The 12,206-nt window shown below is 56.5% G+C and overlaps 1 protein-coding gene across 9 annotated transcripts in view; it reads left to right on the top strand.

Moving 5' to 3' along the window:
• The window catches only part of LOC107972404 (dual specificity mitogen-activated protein kinase kinase 3), a 35,991-nt gene extending 31,007 nt beyond the window's left edge, over window positions 1-4,984 (top strand). For all 9 annotated transcript variants that reach the window (XR_010153245.1, XM_063799688.1, XM_024350413.3 and 6 more), the window contains 3 exons: window positions 1,883-2,022; window positions 3,241-3,286; window positions 3,895-4,984. Coding sequence is in view for 8 of the 9 variants with exons in the window: in XM_063799688.1 (XP_063655758.1) it covers window positions 1,883-2,022; window positions 3,241-3,286; window positions 3,895-3,978 (270 nt within the window). In the remaining variant the exon portion in view is untranslated. The remainder of the gene's footprint in view (window positions 1-1,882; window positions 2,023-3,240; window positions 3,287-3,894) is intronic.
• Window positions 4,985-12,206: the final 7,222 nt, after the last annotated feature.

Raw genomic sequence — 12,206 nt, 5'->3', positions numbered from 1 at the left:
CGGCCTCCCAAAGTGCTTGGATTATAGGTGTGAGCCACCGCACCTGGCCAATTTCTCTAAATTATAATAGACTCCTGTATGTATCCCTTCCAAAGACTCCATAACCATCTGCCACCATTCAGTCACCCTGTCTGCTGATGTGGGATGTTTCCCTTGTTCCTGATGTTTTCCTTCCATTTCAAATTCTCAGCCATCCTGGGGGAGTGACTGGTGAAACAGAGTCGGGAGATTCCCCCTGGGTGGGGCTCTGGCCTCGGCCTCCCCCCATCCTGCAAGGGCCCCAGAGCTCTCTTGGCGTTGGCTTTTTCCCACTCACTGCACAAGCCTCAGGATGCCAGTGGGAATCACCCAGAACAGACAGGGGTCATGCCGGGGATGGCCCTTGGCCAGGAGCAAGTGCTGACTGGGTGCTGGCCTGTTAGTGTTGTCGCTGGGGAGTCACAGGGGTGCGACTATGGTCCTGGCTGGGTCTCCGCCCCCATGGTGGGGCCGGCCCCTGGCGCTGGACATTCAGGCTGTTTCTTAGTATTTCCTGGCAGATAACACCATATGGCACATCTTCGTGCCCGGAGGCTATTTTTGTTGTTTTTCATTTTTTGAGCTCTTTAGAAAAAATAAAGGAGTACGAGGTTGAAGGTTTGGACACTTCTGCTTTTCTAATTATAACTCTCATGGCCGCTGGTCCTTCTCCTGCAGCTCGTATGGGGTACTTGCTCTACATATTGCAGTCAGTGAAAATTCTAAGAGAAAAGCCCCCCAAATCGGTACGGTTTTGTCCTGTGAACACGCATGCACACATGCACACACACGCAGTGGGCCCTGCCTGTGTGGGTGTGTTTGAGCTGGAAAGGGCCTCTAGCCTGATGGGAGGCACAGTCTCAGCACAGTCCTTAGGGTCTTGTCTGGGCTCCAGTTGCCAGCGCCAAGTGTTTGTGCTGAGGTCTCTTCCGTTCATCATGGTGATGACGGCCGGCAGTGAGGGCCCTTGTGCTGGAGCCTCGGAATTCTCTGTTCTTCCAGGCCGGGGCCAGAGCTGACATGACTTGTTTTTTCCATCCAGTCATCATGATTGGAGCCCAGAGTTGGTTGTAAGCTAGCTAGTCCGTCCCTTCCATGATGACTTCCTGCCAACCACAGGGCTGGGAGCTTGGAGCGAGGACAGAGACCCACCGGCCCGATGTCACCCACAGGAAATCTGGATCCAGCAGGGCACATGTGGCCACACAGGCCACTTGTCTAGGAGGGAAACTGCTGGGGCCCTGCAGAAGATGAGGCTTCAGGCTCACGGGTGCAGAGGTGAAGCAGCCTCATGGTCTCACACTCTGTCCGCGGCCTTGGAGACAGCTGTGTGTGTTTGTGTGTGTGTGTGTGTGTGTGTGTGTGTGTGTGTAGCATTTCCCATGTGCCTCCTCTGTGAAAACAGCAGCCCAAATTAATGACAGCAGATGCTGAAGTCTGAGATGGTCAGATGTTAGGAAGGGGATTGGCTGTGACCACCTGCGACCTGCCCACCTGGCTCATGAGGCTACGGCCCAAGGTTGCCAGCTCCTCAGATTTTTCCAGAGCAGCTGGAACCTGCATTGTTTTGTAAAATCTTCAGAATTCAGGTTTTCTGAAAACCCAATGATGGTCCCACCAGTCCCGGTGTGGGCTGAATCTGCTTCCTGAGCTGGGTCCTGCTGGCTGGGTCGGAGGAGCTAAGAGCTGGCATCCCCAGCTTTCTCGCCTTTGTTCTGCTGGGATGTGGTAGGGAGATCAGCTGTGCAGCTTTGATGCCTGGCTCTGGTACCAGGATGGGTGGGAGCCCCCAACCCTCGCTCCTGGGTGCAGAGCGTGGTTGTATCTGGGGCCGGGGCCTCTGACCCCCTTTTCCCTGCTGCAGATTGAGATGGCCATCCTGCGGTTCCCTTACGAGTCCTGGGGGACCCCGTTCCAGCAGCTGAAGCAGGTGGTGGAGGAGCCATCCCCCCAGCTCCCAGCCGACCGTTTCTCCCCCGAGTTTGTGGACTTCACTGCTCAGTGGTGAGTCTTGGGTGCTGCTGAGTGCCTGCCACTGCCCCTCCCTGGCCAGATCCCTGCACCTTCCTGGGCCCTGTTCCTTTATTCCTTTGGCAAATAAACCCCCAGATGACTTGGCGTCCAAATATGTAAGGCAGAAACAGCTGGAGCATGAGGAGCATTTGACAAAACGATGGTCTTGGTGGGAGATTTTAATACAGTTCTTCCAGAAGTGGACAAATCAGATAGACTGAAAAAGAGAACAAAGTATATGGAAAATTTGAACACAAAAAACAAGTTTGCTTTTATTGATATCTAGAACTTTGTACCAAATTAAAGAATGCCCCATAGGAACCTTATAAAAATCATGTTTGAGAGGCCGGGTGCGGTGGCTCACGCCTGTAATCCCAGCACTTTGGGAGGCCGAGGCAGGTGGATCCCGAGGTCAGGAGTTTGAGACCAGCCTGACCAACATGGTGAAACCCCGACTCTACTAAAAATAGGAAAATTAGCCGGGCGTGGTGGCGCATGCCTGTAATCCCAGCTACTCAGGAGGCTGAAGCAGGAGAGTCGCTTGAACCCGGGAGCCAGAGGTTGCAGTGAGCCTGAGCTGAGATCATGCCATTGCACTCCAGCGTGGGCGACAGAGCGAGACTGTCTCAAAAAAAAAAAAAAAAAAATCATGTTTGAGGTTACAGAAGGAATAAGGAAGAGGGCAACTTCTCTGACCATAATTAGATAGAGCAAGAATTGGGTAAGGAAGAAGCGGCCGGGTGCGGTGGCTCACACCCATGGTCCCCGCACTTTTATTGTTGACCATAAGCAGCAACAGAGGAGCCCAGCAGAGTCCCTAGTCAGTCTGACCCCTTTAATTGTGGACTAACCTCTCCCAGAACCCATGATAAGGAGTTTCTCTCCTGATTGAGGATACCAAGTGTGTGACTGTTAGGTAGAGCATTGCAGCCCCATTTTGGTGTTGATATGGAAATTCCTAGGTCACTATGCAGACAAGAAAACCAGGACCCCAAGAGCCAGAGAAACTCGCTGCAAGTCTCTAGTTTGCTCCTATGAATGCCCCTCCACCCTGGAAGAAGCCCTAGACAGTCCTGTCCCTTCTTCCCTGGGTGCACGTGTCCCCTGCTGCTAGGTCTGGGGCAATCCTGGGGTGGTTTGGCTGGCCCTTGGGGGCTGGGCTTCCTTCCTCCCTGCCAGCCAGGCCACAGCTGTACTATTCTCTCCTAGCCTGAGGAAGAACCCCGCAGAGCGTATGAGCTACCTGGAGCTGATGGTGAGTATGGGCGGGAGGTGCCTGCCCTGCTCTTCAGGCTGGCTGGGGCTGGGTGGGGCTCTGGGGAGAGGGCTGCATCCTGCACACAGATGGGTAGCTCCTCTGGCTGGCCCCACGTTCTCTCCTTTAGGTGCTTGGTCATTTGTTTGCTCCTGCATACCTGGCTCCCTCCTCCCTCCTTCCTGCATGCCAGGCCCTGGGAAGGGTACACAGGCAGTGTGTGACAGAATGGGGCAGAGGGGCCAAGGGTGGCATCAGGGAAGGCTTCATGGAGGAGGTACCATTTGAACTGAGCCTGGAAGGATGAATAAGGGTTATCTCCTGATGGAGAGGCTGTCCCAAGCAGAAGGTCCAGCATGGGCAGAGGCCTGACGTGTGGGGGGAAAGGGAGGTTAGTGTGGCTGGAGAGTGACCACAGGAGAGCTGAGGAGGAGCCACAAATGCCATCTGTGACAGTCATGGAGGGCCTCCTGGGGGTGGAGGTCCTAGAAGGATGAGTAGGATTTTGCCAGTCAGGAGAACACTTGGGCTGGAGCTGGTTGGGGAAGAGTGGCCACCTCTCCCTCCCGCTACCCCTCCATGGTGACTGTGCCTTCTGTCACCCCCAGGAGCACCCCTTCTTCACCTTGCACAAAACCAAGAAGACGGACATTGCTGCCTTCGTGAAGGAGATCCTGGGAGAAGACTCATAGGGGCTGGGCCTCGGACCCCACTCCGGCCCTCCAGAGCCCCACAGCCCCATCTGCGGGGGCAGTGCTCACCCACACCATAAGCTACTGCCATCCTGGCCCAGGGCATCTGGGAGGAACTGAGGGGGCTGCTCCCACCTGGCTCTGTGGTGAGCCACTTGTCCCAAGTGCCAAAGAAGCAGACCATTGGGGCTTCCGGCCAGGCCCTTGTCGGCCCCACCAGCGCCTCTCCCTGCTGCTCCTAGGACCCGTCTCCAGCTGCTGAGATCCTGGACTGAGGGGGCCTGGATGCCCCCTGTGGATGCTGCTGCCCCTGCACAGCAGGCTGCCAGTGCGTGGGTGGATGGGCCACCGCCTTGCCCAGCCTGGATGCCATCCAAGTTGTATATTTTTTTAATCTCTCGACTGAATGGACTTTGCACACTTTGGCCCAGGGTGGCCACACCTCTATCCCGGCTTTGGTGCGGGGTACACAAGAGGGGATGAGTTGTGTGAATACCCCAAGACTCCCATGAGGGAGATGCCATGAGCCACCCAAGGCCTTCCCCTGGCACTGGCAAACAGGGCCTCTGCAGGGCACACTGGCTCACCCAGTCCTGCCCGCCACCGTTATCGGTGTCATTCACCTTTCGTTTTTTTTTTTAATTTATCCTCTGTTGATTTTTTCTTTTGCTTTATGGGTTTGGCTTATTTTTCTTGCATGGTTTGGAGCTGATCGCTTCTCCCCCACCCCCTAGGGTACCAGCAGGCAGAGCCTTGCCCTCTGCTCAGGCTGGGGTCCAGTGGGAGGGGCCCAAGGTCTCTGCTCAGAGAAGTGCAGAGGGAGCCTTCCAGCTCACTCTCCCTGAGGACTGGCTTGACAGGGGCTATGGGTTTGCTTTGGTGTTGTTTTTAAAAAAAGAAAATATATTTTTTTGAAAAAACGACTGCCCATCCCGGGTCCTTTCCCTGATGGGTTGGGGCAGTTACCTGGTTGCTGTTTTAATTAAAAAAAAAAAAAAGGACTAAAGGTTGTGTGAGATTGTGTATGACACCTGTGAGCCCCCCTCTTACTTGGGGAAGGTTGTGGCCCTTCAAGGGACCCTTGTCTCTGGGCCAGGGGCAGGGTGTCGTGCTCAGGGGAGGGAGGACTGCCAACCTACCAGGCCCTTCTACATCTGAGGACACAGAGGCCCCCAGAGGGCTGTGACGAGGTAACATCCTGTGATCATCCAGGCACCAGGCCCTGTACTGACACTGGACAGAGCAGCGAACACACAGGTCCAGTCTGCTGGTGGCGGCCACCCATCCCACTGTCCTGAAGTAGTGATGACAGCCAGGTCACAGAGCAGCGAGCACCCCGCACACTGTGCCTGGGCTGGACACGGTAACCTCATGGAGGTTACATGACCTCCAGTTTACAGATGGGAACAACAGACCCTGAGAGCTGACATCACTTACCCAAAGCCACACAGCTTATAAGACAGAAAAACAGACTTGGGGACAGGTGGTGGGCTCCAGAGAAGGCTCTGAGGGGAGTAGGGGCAGCCTGATGAAGGCGCCCTGCAGTCTGGCCCTGTGACGCTGGCAGCATGGCTGGGGCAGCAGGGAATTTGCTCACGTAAGCCGGGTGTGCTCAGCTTCAGGTACCGTTAGGTTCAAAGTTCAGCTGATGGCCTGAAGGACTTGCATCCACCTTGGCTGTTCATCGTTCTCAGGTTCACCCCCTCATGGGGACCAGTCAGGACCCAGGGACTCCAAGAGCTCGGCACACCATGCCCAGGGTACTCCTGAAGTCCCAGGACTGGCTCTTACCAGCTGGGAAGGAGTCGAATTCATCCCCAGGCCAGGAGGGTGGGTGTGACAGCTCAGGTCAGGTCAGGCATGAGGGGACTCTGCCCACTACAGCTCAAGGTCTGAGAGCAGGGTCTCTGTGGTCCTCTGAGGAAGCTTAGGGTGTGTTCCCAGGAGGAGGGTCCCCATGGGGTCTGTCTGCACTCCTCCTGTCCTCCAGCCCCAGTCTGGGACAGGTCTCTGCCCACTAACCCTTCCCTGGCACAGGGGCTAACAGTTCCTGGGAGCTGTTGTCTCCCTCTCTCCATCCTTCAATCATGAAGATTTGTTTTCACCCCAGGGCTTTTGCACTGGCTGTCCCCTCTGCGTAGAACACCCCTCCCCCGTCTTCCTGTGGCTGGCTCCCCCCAACCCCATCCCGGTCTCCCATGTCACCTCCTCAGCGAGGTCTTCCAGGACCACTCTGGCTCAAATAGCCTCCGCCCACTAGGCCCAGCCAATCTAGCTTATTATCCTGGGTTATCCTGGCCGAGACCTGACTTGTCACTGTTGTGTCGTCAGCGCTGAGAATGCTGCCGACACCGAGGGAGCGCTCGGCTTCTGCTGAATGAACACATGAAAGAATGAATGAGGGAGGGAGGGAAGGGGGGAGGAAGGGAATGAATCCCTTGCCGGGGCGCGGCCCCAGGCTCTGTTTCCTGTAGCCGCCAGGGGGCGGTAGAGCTCGGCTTCAACCGCGTGTCCTGGAGCCCCGCCCGGCCCCGAGCGCCCGTCCGCGTCCTCGTGCGTCCTCGGCGCAGCTGGAGGCCGCGGGCTTGCCACGCGTCAGCCCAGTTCTCGGCCTCTGCGGCTGTCCCGCCCGTGTGCACCCCCTGGCCCGGCCCTCGGGGCTTCCGGGGACTCTGCAGCCTGCAGACAGCAGCAGACCCAACGCCTAGAGATTTACCGTGCGCGCTCCTTTAGTTACCCAGCGCCGCGCAGCCCACCGCGCCCCTCGCGGCTCGCAGGCCTGGCTGGACGCCGCAGGCCTGGCTGGATGCCGCAGCCCTTCACAGAGAGCAGGCTTCTCCGCGCACGACTGCAGCCCCAGTCGTTTGCAGTTCCCTTGCCATTTATGGGATCCTTTGGCTTTTACAGAGCGTGTCCAGCCATCAGAGTGGGGAAGCCAGTACAGATCACTAACATTTACAAAGCCCAGGCCCTTGACAGTTTATACTACCAGTGGAGGTCTCAAGCGGCAGGGCCCCTCTCCCCTGTTCCCTGTCCCTGAGGTGGGGGAATGAGGATGGGGAGCGGCCGCCCCCCCTCCCCCGAGGCCGGACGCCCGCATTTCCTGTCAGGCAGCAGGGTCCGGGCAGGCGCCTCTTCCAGGCCCGGGATTAATGAGTCTCTGGACTGGGAGATGGCAGGGGCATGTAGACTTTGTTCAATTACAGCCGTGAGAGCCTCCTCATCAGGCAGCATTAAAACTGCAGCAGACAGGCCGGGCGTGTTGGCTCACGCCTGTAATCCCAGCACTTTGGGAGGCCGAGGTAGGTGGATCACCTGAGGTCAGGAGTTCGAGACCAGCCTGGCCAAGATGGTGAAACTGCGTCTCTACTTAAAAAAATACAAAAATTAGACGGGCATGGTGGCGCACGTCTGTAATCCAAGCTATCTGGGAGGCTGAGGCAAGAGAATCGCTTGAACCTGGGAGGCAGAGGTTGCAGTGAGCTGAGATCGAGGTGCTACACTCCAGCCTGGGGGGCAGAGTGACACTCCGTCTCAAAAAAAAAAAAAAAAAAAAAAAAAAAAAAAAGAAAAGAAAAAAGAAAAAAATGCAGCAGACAGGCCTGCTCAGGAGCAGGGAGGCTGCGGAGGGAGGATTTGGTGAATTCCCTTCTAGAGGCCAGGGCGGGAAGCCTCTCCTCCAGATCCCTGCTGCAGCTCCCGTCTTCGGTGGGGGCCTCCTCATGGTCCACAGTGCCCCACCCCGGGCGCCCACCCCTGCCTCCCCTGTACCCTGTGCCTGGCTCCCTGCGCTTCACCCCGAGCCTGGCGGTGCAGGGCCTCTGCACAAGCTGTCTTGTTCTCCTTCCGGAACGCTCTTCCCCGGATGTGCTCCCTCTTAGGGGTCTGCTCAGATGCCTCCCTGACCACCCTTGTCCTGCTGCACTTTCTTCACATTTATTTATTTTCATTCTTGCCCACTGGCCGCCTCCCCAGCAAGACCAGGAGGAGCCGGCCTTGCTCACAGGAGACAGGGCAGGTGCAGGAAGGCTGCCGCAAGGCCCAGCGCAGGCAGCAGGCAGCAGGGCTGTGCGGGAGGTGGTCTGGGGACGGTGCTGCCATTCCATTTATTCCGGGGGTCTGCTCTGGGAAGGCTTTCCAGGAGCGAGCCGATACTGAGCCGATAGGCGCGTTGTGCTGGCTGAGGACTCTGCACCTCAGAGAAGGGAACCCAGGAGCTCCAAGTCAAACAACGGGCAGCACCCATGCCGGGGGTTAGCGTCCCGGCTGCGCTCCCGTTCCCATGCCCTCCCTCGGGGCCGAGCTCTGCTTCTGAGGGCAGAGCCCTAGGAGGCCCGTGCTGCCCACCTGGCGGCTCAGGCTGCAGCAGCCCCGAAACTGTGGTCAAGTCCCTCTTCCCCCAGGGAATCGGCAGGGGCCACAAGGATTGAATATGTCCCCCAAGCTGCTGTGTTGGGAGGTGGGGCCTCACAGCAGGATTAGGTCCTGGGGGCCTGCCCTCCTGAATGGATGAATGCTGCCAGCCATCTCCCAGTGGGTTAGTTACCGAGGGGGTTGGTTGTAATAAAAGGGCGTTTTGCCCTCCCCTGCTGCCTCCAGCACTCTCTTGCCTTTCGGCCTTCCTTCTGCCATGGGAGGACACAGCAGGGAGGCCTTGTCAGATGCCGGCCTGGATCTTGATTTCCCAGCCTCCAGAACCCTGAGAAATTTGTGTTGTTTAGAAAGTACCCAGTCTGGGCTGGGCACATGGCTCACACTTGTAATCCCAGCATTTGGGGAGGCCAAGGCAGGCGGATCGCTTGAGGCCAGGAGCTCACGACCAGCTGGGGCAACATAGCAACACCTCATCTGTACAAAAAAGCCAGGTGTGGTGGTGCATGTCTGTAGTCCCAGCTACTCCAGGAGCTGAAGTGGGAGGATTGCCTGAGCCCAGGAGTTCGAGGCTGCAATGAGCGGTGATTGCCACTGCACTCCAGCCTAGGTGACAGATTGAGACCCTGTCTCAATTTAAAAAAAGAATAAAGAAGAAGAAATCATCCAGTTTGTGGTATTTTGTTATAGCAACAATGAAACAGATGAATACAGGCCCCCAACACCAGCATTATCTCATCCTGGTTTCCCTGTGGGCAGGGGCTGTGGTGGGCAGGCAGGACCAGTCACCTCATCTTCCAACAGGGGCTTCGCATCTGACCACACCTCTCCCTGATGCACCAATCCCCTTGACCACACCCCCACCAAGGCCTGCTGGCCTCTGCTTGCATACCTGCCCCGATGGGGAGCTCACTCCCATACAGATGCGATTCCTGGAGGGATCTGGGCTCCATCTTCTTTTCCCTGTTCTAGTTCCCCAGGCCTGTGACGTGAGGGGCCCATGTGTAAACCCTGGCTCACTCTCAATGCTCATTTCTTCGCCTCTTGTGAAAGCTGTTGCAAATCCTTTTGGAAACCAGGTGGGAGGGTCTATATATACATTGGCTGTACTATGTTTATCAGAGCTTGTGTATCTTCACGCCCAGGGCAGCCGGCTTCTCCTGGAGGTTACAGAGGCTCAGTGAGGCTCTGACCCCTCCTGAGGCCACCAGAGAGTGAGGCAGAGCCAGGGAAGCCCAGAAACCCAGGCGTCCTGCCCCTAGTCCCTACCCCCAGCTGAGGCTCTGCCCAGCCCCAGTGAGCCACCTGCCAAGCCAGGTTTAGCTGCAGCCACCCACTCTGTCCTCGCAGAAGCCGTGGGCTGCTCTATTCCTGTTCTGGGCCAGCCTTATTGGGGACTTGAGTTGGGGAGGCCTGGGGAGGCAGCAGCAGCTGCAAGCTCTGGTTGGGGATGGGGGAGTTGCTCTGTGAACTAGCCTAGGAAATTCTTTCCTTGTCTGCCTCCCAAACCCTCCATGGCTCCCTATTCCCACAACATCCAAGGAAAAGGAGGCACAGCATGAACTTGACAGCAGGGTCTTATCTGGGTTGTTCTCCACAGGGCTTGGCCCATGGCACGTGTTATCTGAGCACCTTCTATGTGCCACGTTGTGTTCTAGAACCAGAGCTGTAGCAGGGCTCAGACAGACCTGGACCTGCTCAGCCACGGTGTCAGGCAGGGAGGAGGCACTCACCTTCACGGAAAGCTGTGCTCCCCCCATTCTTCCAGCATCACCCCATGATCACTCCCTAAGGAGAAGCAGTGAACTCTAAGTTAATTAGCAAAGTCATTTAAACTAGTTAAGCTTAATTACCATTAAATGATTACATTTAATTAATTAAATTTTTTACATTTGAATTTAAAAGCCCCTGGGGCAGACAGGGATTTTGTGCCACCCAAGAGACCAAGGGGTTGAAAGACAGATGGCACGGGCCCTGCAGGCCATGGCAGAGAGGCTGAACTTCATATTCAGGGCAAAAGTCACTGGAGGGCTGTGAGCCGGGGAGAGATATCATCTGATTGCATTAAGAACAACAGCAGCAGCAAGATCACACCTGTTTGCCCTCAAAGCCCTACTCCGTGCCTCTTCAGCCCCCACTGTCCCCAGCCCTTGGGTCAGACAACCTTGAATTTGACACTTTCACCCCAGGTTGTATGACCTTGAAGATGTCACTGCACCTCTCAGAGACTCAGTTTCCTCATCTGCAAATTGGGGCAGGATCTGGCAGGATTGCAGGTGGTTTCAACAGAACCCTGCAGCATGGAACAGGCTGGCACACAGTAGGTACTCCATGAATAATGCTGTCCCCCTGGTCCCTGCCTCCACTGCCCCCTCTTGGGCCAAACCCAAGTTTATTCTGCTTCCTATAGTTGCCTTCAACTACAATCTGTCCCTGTGGGGTCCCTCAGGATGCACATCCATGGCAGAGCTGGGCTTGCCCTTAAACCTTGGGCTAGGAGGCTGGAGGCATCTGTCCTGGGACTCTGAGATTTCACAGGCTGTGCTTGTAAGTGGGCACAGATCTGCCATCTTGGAGTCCTGGAGCCCTGATTGGAGCTAGGGCAGAGCCTGGCCAGGTACCCAGACCCCCTCCTGGGGCCCACTTGGTCCCTTCTGTCTGTGGATGACTTTCAGTGAGTCACCACGTCCCTCACGGTTTGGTTGCTGTGAAGTGGAGCGGAGGGGTCAAAGTTGCTTGCATGAGTGCAAAGCCAGCCAGCTGAGGCTGGTGTTCCTCAGGAGCGTCCGTCCAGCCGAGAGAGGAGACCTGGAAGTGTATATCCTGCGCCATCTCCAAGGGATGGAGCTCCAGTTGCACCCAGCGGTAGCTCTGTTGACGACATGGCCTTGGTTGGCTCTTCCCTGTCTCACTTCTCCACTTCCCTATGGGTATTTCCTAGGATTTACTTGAGTCCAAAGCTTCTCAGTGTCTGAGAGTGTACTGGGAGAACCCAAGGAGACAGTGCCTCTGGGAATCACGGTGGAGAGAACAGGACCTGACGACGAAGTGCTCGGCAAATGACGCCTGATGTTACAGGGATCCTTGCTGCCCCACTGGACCACGCCCTCCACACCAGCGCTGGTGGTTTCCCCACAGTCTGAGGTCTACTTCCCCCAGCTTCTCTCGCACCTTTAGACTTCTCTGTGGCACTGCTTTCTCCTCTCCTCACCATCTCAGCTTCTCCCTCCTGTTAGCTGTGTGGCCCTGGGCAAGTCACTGCACCTCTCTGCTTCTCCACGTTCTCAGTCCCATGGCTGGGACCTGACACCCTCTCTGGGCAAATGCCAGCATGCTTTGCTAAGCAGTCCTATCCCAGGTCTTGTGGTGTCTGCCAGAAATTTCCGGGAGGCAGAGGATGAAGGCCTGGGCGTTAGTGTGCCTGGTTGGAGGTCCTGGGGACGAAGGCTGCTGGGGTGGGGGTATTGCACTCCCGGTTGAAGGTCCTGGGGAAGTGTTCGTGGGGCTGTCACTCATTCATCTTGTTAGGCCAAGGTGTGAGGAGGTGGACTGAGGTGGGTGGAGGAGGATGACAGTTGTGGAAATCACAGAGGGCCTGGAAAGCTGCTGCGAAGAGTCTGGGACTCCTGGGCATAGAGTAATGTTGGTGCCTTGACCAGAGCCTACAGACCTCCTTACTGGGACAAGCCAGCTCCCCGCCTGCTCTGTGCTGTGCTGCTAACCCTTGCATCTCAAACCTGCTTCAGGGAAGTATGCAGCAGGAAAGCCTAGCCCTTTGCCTTAAGGCAGGACAAACTCAGAGGCATAATTTGTGCTGCAGAGCTCCCTTGGGTTCAGGCCACGGCAGGGATGGAAAT

Source organism: Pan troglodytes, chromosome 19 (assembly GCF_028858775.2).
Source record: "Pan troglodytes isolate AG18354 chromosome 19, NHGRI_mPanTro3-v2.0_pri, whole genome shotgun sequence".
Taxonomy (NCBI): Eukaryota; Metazoa; Chordata; class Mammalia; order Primates; family Hominidae; genus Pan; species Pan troglodytes.
Note: the sequence above shows the minus strand (reverse complement) of the source record. Positions and strands in the feature narration are given on the sequence as shown.